The sequence below is a fragment of the Vanellus vanellus genome (genome assembly GCF_965231255.1).
Source record: "Vanellus vanellus genome assembly, chromosome: 4".
Classification (NCBI taxonomy): Eukaryota; Metazoa; Chordata; class Aves; order Charadriiformes; family Charadriidae; genus Vanellus; species Vanellus vanellus.
The window spans coordinates 70,017,189-70,030,263 of record NC_138909.1 but is presented as its reverse complement, the minus strand read 5'-3'; the positions used below and the strand labels follow the sequence as shown (position 1 = coordinate 70,030,263).

At 43.3% G+C, this 13,075-nt stretch overlaps 1 protein-coding gene across 6 annotated transcripts in view; it reads right to left on the bottom strand.

The window, feature by feature from the left end:
- Positions 1–13,075, bottom strand: part of LIMCH1 (LIM and calponin homology domains 1) — a 189,829-nt gene that overhangs the window by 30,658 nt on the left and 146,096 nt on the right. For 5 of the 6 annotated variants that reach the window (XM_082482133.1, XM_082482135.1, XM_082482132.1 and 2 more), the window contains 4 exons: positions 11,397–11,523; positions 8,606–8,760; positions 8,007–8,409; positions 3,684–3,905 (listed from right to left, as the gene is read on the bottom strand). In XM_082482133.1, the coding sequence (XP_082338259.1) occupies positions 3,684–3,905; positions 8,007–8,409; positions 8,606–8,760; positions 11,397–11,523 (907 nt within the window). The remainder of the gene's footprint in view (positions 1–3,683; positions 3,906–8,006; positions 8,410–8,605; positions 8,761–11,396; positions 11,524–13,075) is intronic. The other variant, XM_082482136.1, reaches the window with a different exon arrangement.

Here is a 13,075-nt window from a genome sequence, read left to right as displayed (position 1 = left end):
TCATCCTGCTTGTAGACCAAAATCATCCTTCTTAGCCTTCAATCATAGGCAAAATTTGGTAAGCTACTTTGAGTAAGGGTAAGACTCTTGTAAAATCCTTCCCCCCCTCAAAATCTAAGTACTCTACCTATACACTACAGACACAAGTACAGTTTCTTGAAAGTATTTTTCTTTACCATCCTTCCCACCTGCTGCAGCTTTTTGCATTTCATTTCATAGTAGATTTAGGCAGGAGTTACATATGTTTCCCAATCAGTCTCTGTTTGCCAGTCATTATTTGATTCATATATAGATGCCATTCATCGCTGTCAAAAACACAACTGACACTGAGGTCTCCATGTCCTGGTTTGAGGTAAAACAGGACCATACAAAATGATCCTCACACTTCTCTAGCTCCCCAAAAACCTCAACCATATTAGCGTTGTAAGTGGTGCAACTTGACTAAACTGTTTTCCAAACTTCAGGCCAAAACAATTGTTGGAAGTACAGCTGCACAGCATCTTCCCGTATTGCAGACAACGCCTGAGGCCAGCCGGAGAGATTTAGAGCAGGGCTACAGAGCTTCAAAGGGAAGCCTGCCAGGCGGAGAGAAGACAGGACTAGTCCACTTGACAACTGAACTGAAACAGCAGGGGAGCAGCCCTAAGAGGGATGGAGGAGGAGAGCACGCAAAGAACAGGAAGAGAATCAGAAGGGGAGGACAGAAGGGGCAAAGGTAACGGATATATGAAAAGGAATATATACTTCACAGAAGAGACTCGGCGCAGAAAATGAATGAATAAAATACAAAACCAAAACAAATCTCAGAGCGACTAGAGGGAAAAAAAACCATAGGAGAAACAGCATCTCTTAATAGGCAGAGGAACTAGTGCCTGTGAATGTCATTCAAAGCCTGGGAAGGACATCGCTAGCAAGAACTGTATCAATAAAAGGAAGTATACAAATAAAGGCAGTGAAGGGAAGTTTAGAAAAGGCTTTGAAAACATGCTCAATTTGTAAAACTTTTCTTAAGGCAAAAGAAATGCCATTGTTTCTTCCACTCCAGGCAGCTCTGCTTCTTCACCGCGGCTGCTCTTCTATCCCCGTTTCTGTCATTTTCTCCCCCTCTCCTAAAAATTCTGTAGGGTTAAGTATCAGACGTAATTATAGCCCTGGTTTCTCCTTGTGGGAGGTGATACAGCGGCAGCTTCGGAAGGCTTTCTTACAAGAACGTGTGACTTGGCAGCCCCATCCTGCTGGGGCAAACAGCAAACCCCTTCTTCCCCTCTGGAGGGCTCTCAGTGAGAGCTGCGGAGTTATTCAGCATCCCACCCAGCGACAGGCCCGGCTTTATGAATGGGACAAACCCAGGAGGCTCTTTTCTTTCCTAATTTGGATTCCCAGCCTTGCTAGGAGGGGTTATACCTTCAGAGGGGAGTTTAGCATTTCAGACTCTGCAGGTGCAGGCCGACATTGTTGTGTTAGTTGTCCAGAAACGGAAGTAAAATAGGTACAGGGAGAAGGCTGAATGGAGTGAGTCCAGCGTAACTGCTCAATTGTTGCAGGTAAGGCCCCTGACCGACTGCATCCATACCGAGCTGCCTACAGCAGCGCTGGCCTGCACCCTGACACGCACAGTGAAGAAGCCAAGCGGCAGTACCATGCCCCATCTCTCACCCTTTCCCATCCATGAACCAGGGCACTCCTGTATGACCGGTAGCTAAATTACTGCCTATGCCTTATTCTAAGGCATGGGGACCTGGAAAACTAAAGCAAAGCAGCTAGGTAGAGAGAAGCAAATCTCTAGAAGAAGCAGAGCCTGTAAATCTTATCTTAGGGTGGCAAATTCCCTTCCAGCCACAGGCAGGTCTCCTTCTCTTCCCCTCCATCATGCTCAGTGCATTCCACTTGTTTCGCCTCAAAGCAGTCTCCTCTCCTTGCTCTGCCGTGGGATGTACTTGACACATATACCTTTGCTTGAAGCTGAGGTGCCAGGAGTAATTATAATTATTTTTACTATCAATTCACATTATTGATGAAATCATGAAGCTAGCGATATAAAATTCTTTGTTATAGCAGAGAAACTCTGTCAATAGCACCATTTGGGTGCACACTCATTCTCTGTTGAAGGCTTCATCATTAAGTCCACTCAAGCTCACAAACCAGGAGGTTATCTCACAAATGTCAGAGTCACAAGGAATCTGAGAATTCAAACTCTTCTGCCTCCTTTGCTAATATCACCACGAGGGCTAAGATACTGGAAGCAGAAGCTGTACATAGAAAAATGCGCGGTCAGCCAGCCACATCATCCTCAAAGCTGTAGAAAGGGAAAGACGAGAGGGCATCAAACAAGCACAAATACACCCAATTTCCTCTTGACTTTTCTACAGCTATACTGGTCTAGAAATCCTAAAAAAGGAGACATTAGCACTTTAATTTGTCTCCTTTTCTGATCGCCATTGTGCTTCTAACCTACAGCAAGCTGAGGCTCTTCTCTATCCTCCAAACATTCCCATTATCAGCTCTCCCATATCAGACGCAATGCTTACCTGGCTTTTCCCTTACAGCCAATTAATTCTGACAGGAGCAGCCTCTGCTCTGCCATCCCTGCCTGCTTTCCTGCAAATCATTCACTCCTGACTCAACACCGGTTCCCTCTGACAGGATCAAGTCCATGCTCACGGCACGTCCCAGCCCCGGTGCTTGCTGCAGGCTCCATGGCTTGGTTGTCCATGGCCAGAGACTGGCATGAAGCAGGGGAGTAAGATAAAACACAAGCCCTTTGGCATGAGCGAACCATCACTCCCCGGGACAGATCCCTGCCTGGTCCCTGTTATCCATCTGGCCAATGTTTGGAAGAAATCTGAGATGAAAGCAAAAATTATCATACTCCAACTCTCACCACATCTCTGATTCTCTTTGTTGTTACACAGAAAAGAAGGGCTAGAATTCCCCCTCCTGCCACTTGTTTGCAACAATTTTACATGCTTTATTTGCAGCCCGGTCCTTATTTCTTACTTTTTTTTTTTTACCATCTACTTTTATTACAGTTTTGTAGCATCTAGATTCCTGCTGTGATATGCTCTAGTTTTATTCCTGCTTTTTACTCTGGGGAAGAGGGGGAGAGAAAGATGAAAAGGTAAAATTAATTTGCTTCCTTGATAAGGCAGTTAAGAAGCACGTTGGCCCCTCCGAGAATTTCAATAGCTTATCCCCTTTTCTAATATTTCTGAGAGGGGAATGAGAGCTGAATGCTCAAAACTGCCAGCACATCCACATCCTCTTCTTTGAAAACTGAAAAGTGAGACTAATTATAATGGCTCGCACAGTCCAATTATGTTGCTGATCTAATCAGCTAACATCAGGAGAAGCGCTGAATGAATCTGCACAATAGCTGGGACACAGAGTCGATTTCTCCCTGGCCCAGCACATTTAAAGCATGCTTATCAGCTACATGACATCCAAAAAAAAAAAAAGAGACGCTGGCTGCAAAAAGTTTTTTGAACCCTCCTATTTCTCTACCCACATCCCAAAGGAAGAAGCCTTTAATTTACAAAAGATTTTCTTTCCCCCCCTGGTCTGGGCACACCCTCTTGAACTAAAGCAAACATAAGCACTCGTGTTTCATTAGTTAGTGATTAAATGCGTTATGAGACAGAAAATTGGCAGAGAAAGTAAGGCTGGTTTGTTCGTGTCGGTCTTACTGTTGGCTCTTTGTGCACACTCTGAGTGGCAGCCCTCTGTAAACTGAGCTCAACACTTGTGGGGTCCTTCTTCAACTCTACCGGGGGCCTGTCCCCTCTGGCTACACCGTCAAATTTCAGAGATCTGGTCGGCGAAGGAGTAAATATTACTGTTGTACACTCTTTATCCTTCTCTTCCACACCGTTGAAATTCTCTCCATTCATGCTGACTTTTCCATCTACCTGCAGAATACAGTTAAATAAATATGCTGAAGCAATTAGCATTAAAAGGAATTTAGGAAATTAGGACTTCAACATGGTATTACAATTGTTAACACAGTCTGTGCCATCAGTGGAGGATAGAGTCAAACACACATTTCATTCAATGGGTGGAGATAGAAGAAAACTCTATTCTGGGGGGGTCATAAACAAAATACAGGCAGAAGGTAGTATTTTTTCTGGATTCCCTTGTGTCCCACATTGCATTCTCCCAGTAACATACAGACAGCCTTTGTATGCATCACAGATCAGCGGACTTTAAAAGAATAACAAAGCTTTACGTTAAATGTAGACCAAAACTGCTGGGTTTTGCATTGCCTCATGCAAGAGGCAAGCAGGTTCTCCAGGACTAATTATGCTGATGAATTGCTAGGTAACCTGATGACCTCACCACAGCAGACCATGCTTTTTGAAACATCTCATGCGAACTTTGAAGGGTCAGGAGCAGCAGAGTTCATCCTGTTCATAACACTGAAGCAAGGAACCAAAAAGTAAAACTGGGCATTCCACCTTCTCCATGAGGTGATAAAATAAACAGCTGCTTTACCAGAAAATTACTTTACACTGTCTCCATGAACAGGTGAAAGCAGAAACAGTTCAACTACTTTGTTCTCATGATCAAGGCAACTCCTTGTGGGCATATATTCCTGCTAAGGAACCCTTAAGCAAGGAAGGAAATATGAAATAAGCTCTCCGTTCTTCCTCTGCACTGATATGGTTTCCTTGTGAGACTTTAATACTTCATAATTATATTCTGAATGGAGATGGCATGTAAAGACTTCCTTCGGTTTGGAGGGCTGTTTGTAGAAGCCATGGTATACATGAAAAAAGTCTTGCTACAAAGGAACTTGCAAGCCATTCACCATAAGAGGGCCCAGCTGGAGAACTGGGTATCAGTACCACCGTACTGCTCCTGCCTAGCTACAGCACAGCGGTTCACAGGCTTGTCAGCAGCGGTGAGTTTAAAATAGACTTGAAGGAGGGCTTTGCTACTCTCTGCACAGAGATCCTTCCTTGCAAAATGACCATCACGGCAGATGACGGAAAGATGAGGGATTAAATACGGACAGACTCTTCTCTGCTCATCATTGGACTTTGGGGTAATAATGGCATAGATCAGTGATTTCTTAGAGAAGCTATCTGGGATACATATGTTGATTAGTCATTTCAGGTTTCTCCACAGGTACTGCATAAACAAGCAACACATGTAAAAATGAGCACAGATGTAAGCCATTCCATGGGAACTTTACACTTATTTCATTGTTATTGAAAACTGATGCAACAAGTGTCAAAACTGCTTTATTGAACTGAATCACAGTTTAAGAAAACAAAGTTCTTCCTGTCTCATCTTCCCTGCTCTACTCCTTATTTCACCATTTACTTATCTTCAGTACTTCTTGAGTAAACCGCTTGGATACCTCAAGAGTGGCACTCCAACTTAGTATATGCCGTCAGTGCTAAGCTGAGGGCAAACTCCTCCCGTTGACTTCTTGCATACGTGCATCTAGAGGTCTGTTCTCTGTCTGAGGGTGATTAACTAAGGGGCCATCTCCGAGACGCTGGGCATCCTCAGCTCTGACAAGAGCGTGGGGAGGTGAAGGCAGCTAGCACCTCGTGCAATCAGCTCCCAGGCAGAGGAGAAACAGCCCGGCCCCACAAGCGGTTTCACCCCGTCTGACTGCTTTTCACATGAAAAAGTTTCCTCCCTTTCCTCACTGCCATCATCCACTCAACACAGTAACACACTTAGGGTTTATTTCCAAACCCAAGTGCGGGCAGACACCGAGCCCCAGGTCTTCTGGGACTGTGTGCTGGATTATCTACTACAGAGGTAGGTCACAAAAGATCTCAGAAATAAGAAAGCCAGGAAAACACTGGCAGGCCGCACCATCCATTTTAGTGTCTCTGTTTAGACTAAGACATTTCTCTATTTATATTAGGGAGGAAAACCAAATGTTTGAATGATCAGGACAGATGCCCTCGCTGCAGAGTTAAACAAACATACTCCTTTTCCTTCTGATCTGGAGCAAATCAACATATTGTCACCAGAGCCCAGAATCATTGACAGACTGGTCTTTCAGAGGAAAACAATGCTACGGCTACATGTTCTAGGGAATGATTCCTACTGAGACAAATCACATTCTTCCACATCAAGAAAACAAGATCTAGACACTTTTAGCGGTGGTTAGTAGGGGGGAGAAGCATCCATGGGTTATTTTCTCCCCACATACGTAAACTATATATGCATTATGTGAAGGTGATACACACATATATCTTGGTCCTCTGAGGAAAAAAGTGGCATGGATCAGAAAAAACCCAAAGATCCATGATTCACCAGTGTCTAAAATGTAAACTCTAGGGGAATACCAACTGAGGTATAGGAGAAATAGGAATTACCGGTTTCGCATTTCAAGTAGGAAACATGGTGGTGGTGTTTCCACAAGAGCTGGGACAGACTTCAAGAAATTACAGAAATCACAACACGTTTTTTCACTATCCATACAAAGCTGACTTACTTTTTAAAAATTAAACAACCTGAATACAGATGGTAGCAATGCTACTGGGACATCAGCAGGGCTTCAGGGACCCCTGCATGCCACAAGCAAAGTAGCAGACAGCAATGGCAGACACAAGGGGACTCAAACCCTACAGGCTGGGGCCACCCACACTTCCCAGTGCTTACAACAAGGTTATAATGAGACTTGGGGAAGCTCCAGTTTTGGTACAGGCACTGTGAGAAGCAGATTTCTTCCAACTTGACATCCCAGTTCTTTGCGTTCTCCCTCATTGGTTCAGTATCTTTCTCCCATTCTCCACACCCACCCAGTCCAAAGGTATACTTCTCAGGTTTCATATCCCAGTTTCAGTCTCTTCTCCTTCCCCCACAGATCTCGTAGCTGGCTCCTTATTCCAGGCAGCCCTGCTTTCATCTGAGCTCTCTTACTTCTTTTATTCCCATAATCTTTGTGCAGTTCTTGCAACCCAATGCAGTCACTCCCCAGCAATCCCCAGTTACACCACTGCCCCAGTACCAATCTGTTTCCCTAAACCTGCATGGACAGCCTATATTCCCTCTTTATGCCAATGAAGCAGCTTTCCCCATTCATCCCTGTATTCATCCCTGGTGAGAAGCATGTTTAGGACAGAGACTACCTTTGGGCAAGCTGACTCTTGACTCTGAAGGAGCAGGGACTCTTCACGCTGAATACACGCACACCGCAGTGTTTCAAAGGCTTATGACTTGGCTAAATGGGACAGACTTGTTTGGGTATGGCAAAAACGAGACCCCTGACACAAAAGGGGTCTGATTTTCCAGGGTCTGTTTAGCCTGGAGAAGACTGAGAGGGGATCTCATCAATGCTAATAAATATCTAAAGGGTGGGTGTCGAGAAGATGGTGCCAGATTCTTTTTCAGTAGTGCCCAGCAACAGGACAAGGGGCAATGGGCACAAACTGGAACACAGGAAATTCCACCTCAACATTCTTTACTTTGAGGGTGGCAGAGCACTGGAACAGGCTGCCTGGAGAGGTTCAAAACCCGCCTGGATGCGTTCCTGTGCAATTGCTGTAGGTGACCCTGCTCTGGTGGGGCGGTTGGACTAGATGATCTCTGAAGGTCCCTTCCAACCCTGATCATTCTGTGATTCTGCAAAAAGCCAGTTCAGGTCTTGCTCCGAAAGTCAGGGCCTCCACGCTCCCTGATCCTTCCCTTTTGTTCGAAAACGAAAACCCATGACAACATACTCCTTCCTAACCTCTTTCTCAGAAAATGCCTTGCTTTTTTTCCTCAGAGCCCCCCTCTCCCTGTCTTTCCCCACACAAATTTAGCCTGAGGAAAAACAACCAGCACAAATATGTCAGTCTGAACAGGACGAGTTCCTAAAAAGGTTGGTAACCAAGAAGAGACCGCTAGACTGGGCAGCACAGAGCACGAAGCTGAATTTTATAACATCAGACTGCTGCAACCATTTTCTACTTAATTGCCTTAAACATTTATATGTTTAGATGATTTAGTCAGGATCTCTTTGCCTCCTGATTGCCTTTGGGGAGTGCAACATATCCTACCTTAAAGCTCTTTAAAACTTCTTGTGTATTTTTGGGCTGGGAGTAAGGCTTGGGTGTCAGCATAGGCACAGCCTTGGAGACAACACTTTTGCTAGGAGATGTACGGCCCGTCGAACTGCTGGGCTCTAGTTCAGCGGTGGGAACAATGGTTGCTTCAATGGTGGCAGTGAATTTTGGAGCAGGCAGCGATTGTTGCCTTAAGTATCTCAGAGGATTTGGGTCTTTCAGTGGGGAATTTGGCTCCACTGAATGGCTTCTTTCCAGAATTTTTGGCATCTGCAAACGCTCAAGGACAGCTTCACTGATAGTGAATCTTTCGATGTACTGCTGGAGGATGCTCTCAGCCTCCTCCTGTGACTTTGCATTCTTGTATGCCTCATGAAGCTCCCGCTCTCTTCTCTCTCTGCATGGGAGACAACACAAAAAAGACCACTGAATTAAAATTAGCGCTGGAAATCACTCCTATTTCCTCTGCTCCATCAACATCCTTCCCTCTCCCTCATCCCAGGCCTGCAGGCATGGCTGCCCACAGTTGCCTATCACCTATGGAGCACACAATATTTTCAGACATGCCTCTGCACTTCATTAAAACAACGTACTTCTCTTCCACAATTTCTCGGTAGGTTTTGATGCTTTTTCTGCGCTCATTTGTTCCGTCTCCAGACAATAACCTTTCCATTTTCTTTCTCTCGGCTTCTTTTTTTATTAAATCCTGTGAAGCGCTCCTTCGACGACTCTTCCACCGAGCCAGGTCCTGTGAGAGAAGGAAGGCACCTGAATGCAGAGCTGCAAATAGCTGAAAACTGGCCACAGAAACCAAGATCTGCAACACTTGCTCCTGGCTATGGACCAGGCTCCCATCACCTGCAGGCAGCAATGTTTATCTTAAAAAGAAAAGGAGATTATACCATAAAATGAAGATGCTGACAGACTGATTTTCCTCCTAACAGCAGGATCCAGTAAGGGTTTCATAGCTCCAGTGCTGTATTTTCTTTTAGGCTTTGTAGTGTTGCAGAAGCACGCTAGGCAATAATACCAGGAAATTTGGCCTAAAAGGACAAGTCAGGGCACTCATTTTCACTTGGGCCAACATTAGGGACAAAACCTGATTCCCCAGGAAGATGAAGGAGAAAAACTATGTTTGGTGAAGAATTTTAATCATCAGGTGTGTGGGAGGCAGGAGCCTTGGAGAGCTGATAGCCCCATACTCTGGCCCATGCTATCAGCCAACTAACAGGCAAGCATGGTTGACCCATGTTTTTTTTTCTTTTTTGACAGAAAAATCCAGAATGGTACCCAAACTTAAATTTTTCCTCATGGGCACCCTCTGGTATTTTGGGCTCACATCTGAGCAACACAAGTTAGGGACTAAAGTGGCTCATACCTGGTTGGTGTGAGACATGACAGAGCAAAAAGCCTATGATTTTTATCCAGCTATGTAGATATATCCTTGTTGAAGCAATGATCTTATTCTTTTTGGAAGCTGCTGGCCCAAAATTGTCCAGAAGATCCATTGATTCTGGTTCTTTACCTTTCCTGCAAAACCAGCCTGACACCAAACCAGAGCACCACAGGAGATACCTGTTACTGTCACTTATGTCTTGCATCCTGCTTGGGTTATGAATTCACAAGTTCAGGACAGCACAGAGACAAGATATTTTTCACAGTAAAAGTATTATAGTAAAGAAGTTTTCTAAGACGTAGAATTTCTCTGCAATCAATCAGGGAACAAAATTTTACATGTAAAAAAGAACGTCTGCAGAACTTCTGCAAAGAAAAATAACTTCCCAGGAAACTGTAGGGGCACATTTGTCATTAACTTTATAACATCAGGAGATTAGTACACAGATTATATTTCATGCACTCTAACAAATTCTGTTTTTAATAAAAACCAGAGATCCTGTACACATACTCAATTCAAAGGCTATTTCATTAATTACATGGTTTTCCAAATATTTTAATTGCATTTTTATTGGTAAACAACAGAAGGTACTGCAAGCGTAACTTATTTTATTAAAACCAGGAACAAACCTTGTCACTTTTAATTTAGCTTAAAACCACAAATTATTGACATTACACTCAAGGGAATGCTCATTAAAGTATTTCTTCACATGACCTACATATATCAGTCTATAATCCCCTTCTTGAAACATAGGCCTTTCATTCTCCTCAGTTACTAATTATTCTCATTGAAGTACCAAAATATTTCTTTATTCAGCTACTCCCACTATTGCCAGTTGTTTGGAAATTAGTTTTTCATTAGCAAATTTCATAACATAAGCCCTCCTCCTCTTTTTGTAATTAAAAACCAGACATGTTTATCTTTTCCAGCTCTGATGCTTTAGAATAACAATAATAAAAAAAAAGAAACATGAAACTGTTAATTGTTGGCAAATTTACAGCATGGGCATATAAAAAATATCAGACTATGAATGTGGTGTTGCCTCCAAAAATCCCTCTGAATGCCAAGGACATTCCGCTAAGGGCATTTTTAGTACCACTTCAGAACTTTTAGTTCAGTGTAGAAGGTGCTGAGGGCCTGGAAAACTTACGCACTTTCGCTCAGAGGATTTTCCATTCAACAGCACAGAGTTCTCAAACCTCTTGAATGCCTTTGGACTCATTCTTATCTCTGCTGGGAAATTATGGCTTCCCACACATACAGACCTCTCAGCTGAAGTTCTTCATTGTTCTACTATGAAAAGTTAGTTCTTAGTTGTATATACTGTTCTTTTCTCGAATTTTCTACCAAAAACCTCTCTGAGATTTTTCATAGTAGCTGTCCTTATAATAGGAAATTACTGTACTAGATGCCTGAAAAGATTTGCTTGTTTTCATTAAAAAACATGCCCCAAATTCCTCATTTAAAATCAGTCTCTAAGAATGAACAGGATTGGTACTAAAACTCCTGATACTAACTTACCTGCAAATCATGCTTTTCTGCCCTTACTAATTTGCTGACGGTAATGCCAAACGCCAGGACAGCTTAAAAAACACACTGAAGAAAGAAGGTTTGGAAAAGACTTGTAACCCAAGCAGAGTGTAGCTAACTTGAAGGGCAATTTGTTTGCTTAGACAATATGGAAAATGTTAGCGTTTTCTGTATCTATGCAAATTTATTAAAGCCAAGTCCAACCTATTTATTCACTGTCCTGCTTAGTTTTGTATTTTAATTGCACTTTTTAAAAAAAGGAAAATACCTGTTGCATACGCAGAGGCACCAGGAGACCTTGTGAACTTAGGCTTTTAGCAACAATACATTAGGGAGGAAAAAAACCCTGCTCCTGATTATTTTAGCAGTAGAGAGCAACTGTAGATTTAGCAGGCTGTACTTTTTTGCCTAGCTAGTTGGCCTCAATGCCAGCGTTGCAGACGACGTTGTATACTCACATCTTGCCATCTGGTCTCGTCCTCTTTCAGCTGGTTGTGTATGTTCTGCAGTTTCTCATGGCGAGCTTTGCTATGAGGCTGAGTCACAGCTTCTTCTTCACATCTCATGTCAAACATGCTCATGCTCCTAAAACACGGGGGGAAAGAAGAGGTGGTGCAGCATTATTTAGAGGCTCATATTCCTTCAGCTTGTTAGAGCTAAAGCCACATGAGGGTGCTACAGCAGAATCAGACACCTGCACCCTTACGAAGCTCCCAAAAGCAGCAGTCCCCCAGAAGAACCAGTCAGCATCCCTATGGCTCCCACACAGTAGTTCAGGCATTATACTCCTCAACTTTCTCTTGTTTTTGTTAGTTGACTGCAGCTTTGCCTCTCGCTAAGAAGCATTACTAACGTTACACCTCCATAAATAGCTCTTATTAAAATCATTCCATTCAGAGCAGAGTTCAGAACATTTTACTTTCTGAAGATTCGTTTCCCAGTGAGTTTTCAAGACCCCTCCAATTAACACCGTAGACAGAAGCTTCCGTTTTAGTGTAAAACAAGAGAGGCTTGAGAAGTATATTAGAGGCAGCACGGCTGGCTAAATGCTACTGCTACAAACCCGGGGAGAGCCTGCCCAGGGAAGTACACGCAACACAAACAGCACGGCACTTCCTCCTCTCCCCGCCCTGCCTTGAAGAAACTCAATGCTATCAGCACCAACTTATTAATACATCTAACCTAAGAAGGCGAAGCTGACGTTCAGGACAAAACAGTTTCTTTCTACACATTCTATTTCTGTCCCTGACCTTTGGAGAGTCAAAGGAAAAAAAAAAAAAAAAGGTCATGGTTTGATATTATACATCCATTCATATTATATAAAGATCTTCACACAAAGATAACGTACTTACTACTCCCCCCCTACTACCTATTATTAGTAAAACATGACCTTAGTTGTGCCATTAAAAGCTAAAAAAAAAAAAGCCATGCAGTTCCACATGAAGTGATTTCACAGCAGTCTTCAAATGATCACCTGTAGCTTTAGGTGAGCCAACGAGCCAACTAGCAGGAGAAGCACCCAATGAAGATAAAATTGTAGGCAACTGTGCCCACAGTAATCAAAGTGAATAGACACGGGAAGCTGTGCACGTATATATTTAGCCACCATTTGTATTCAGGCAAGCAAAGATGGGAACGAACCACTCTCAAGGGGAAACTGAAAGCTTTGGACAGTGGATGGAAAAGGACATGCACAGATCCCATCCTGTCCGTAGGCATTTACTCAGAAATGAGGGACAGAAACACATGCTATTGCCTTTAAGCATAAGCAGCAAGGTTAGCATAACACTGTGCTTCACCCCTTAAACAGAGTGCTGAGGGGTACACTAATTTGGGCTTCTCTGTGGGCAGTTTAAGGGTTGCATTTCTCAGGATTGGATTGGAGCGCTCCTAAATAACAGAACCTAAAGAGATGGCAAGTTTTGTTGTTTTTTAAAACTAAAGGCCTACTAAGGAACATTTAAATATCAGTTGTATTTTGCAGACTGGTGAGGTAGGTTGGGAGATGCATAACTTGTAATAAATTCACCCTTAAAGGGTTTATTCCAGTTTAAGAGCTTTTGAAACTCACACTAAGAAAAGCCTTTAGTGTTAAGTATTTGCCATCTTGTGCCTACTGGGTCGAACTGGTTGTGTA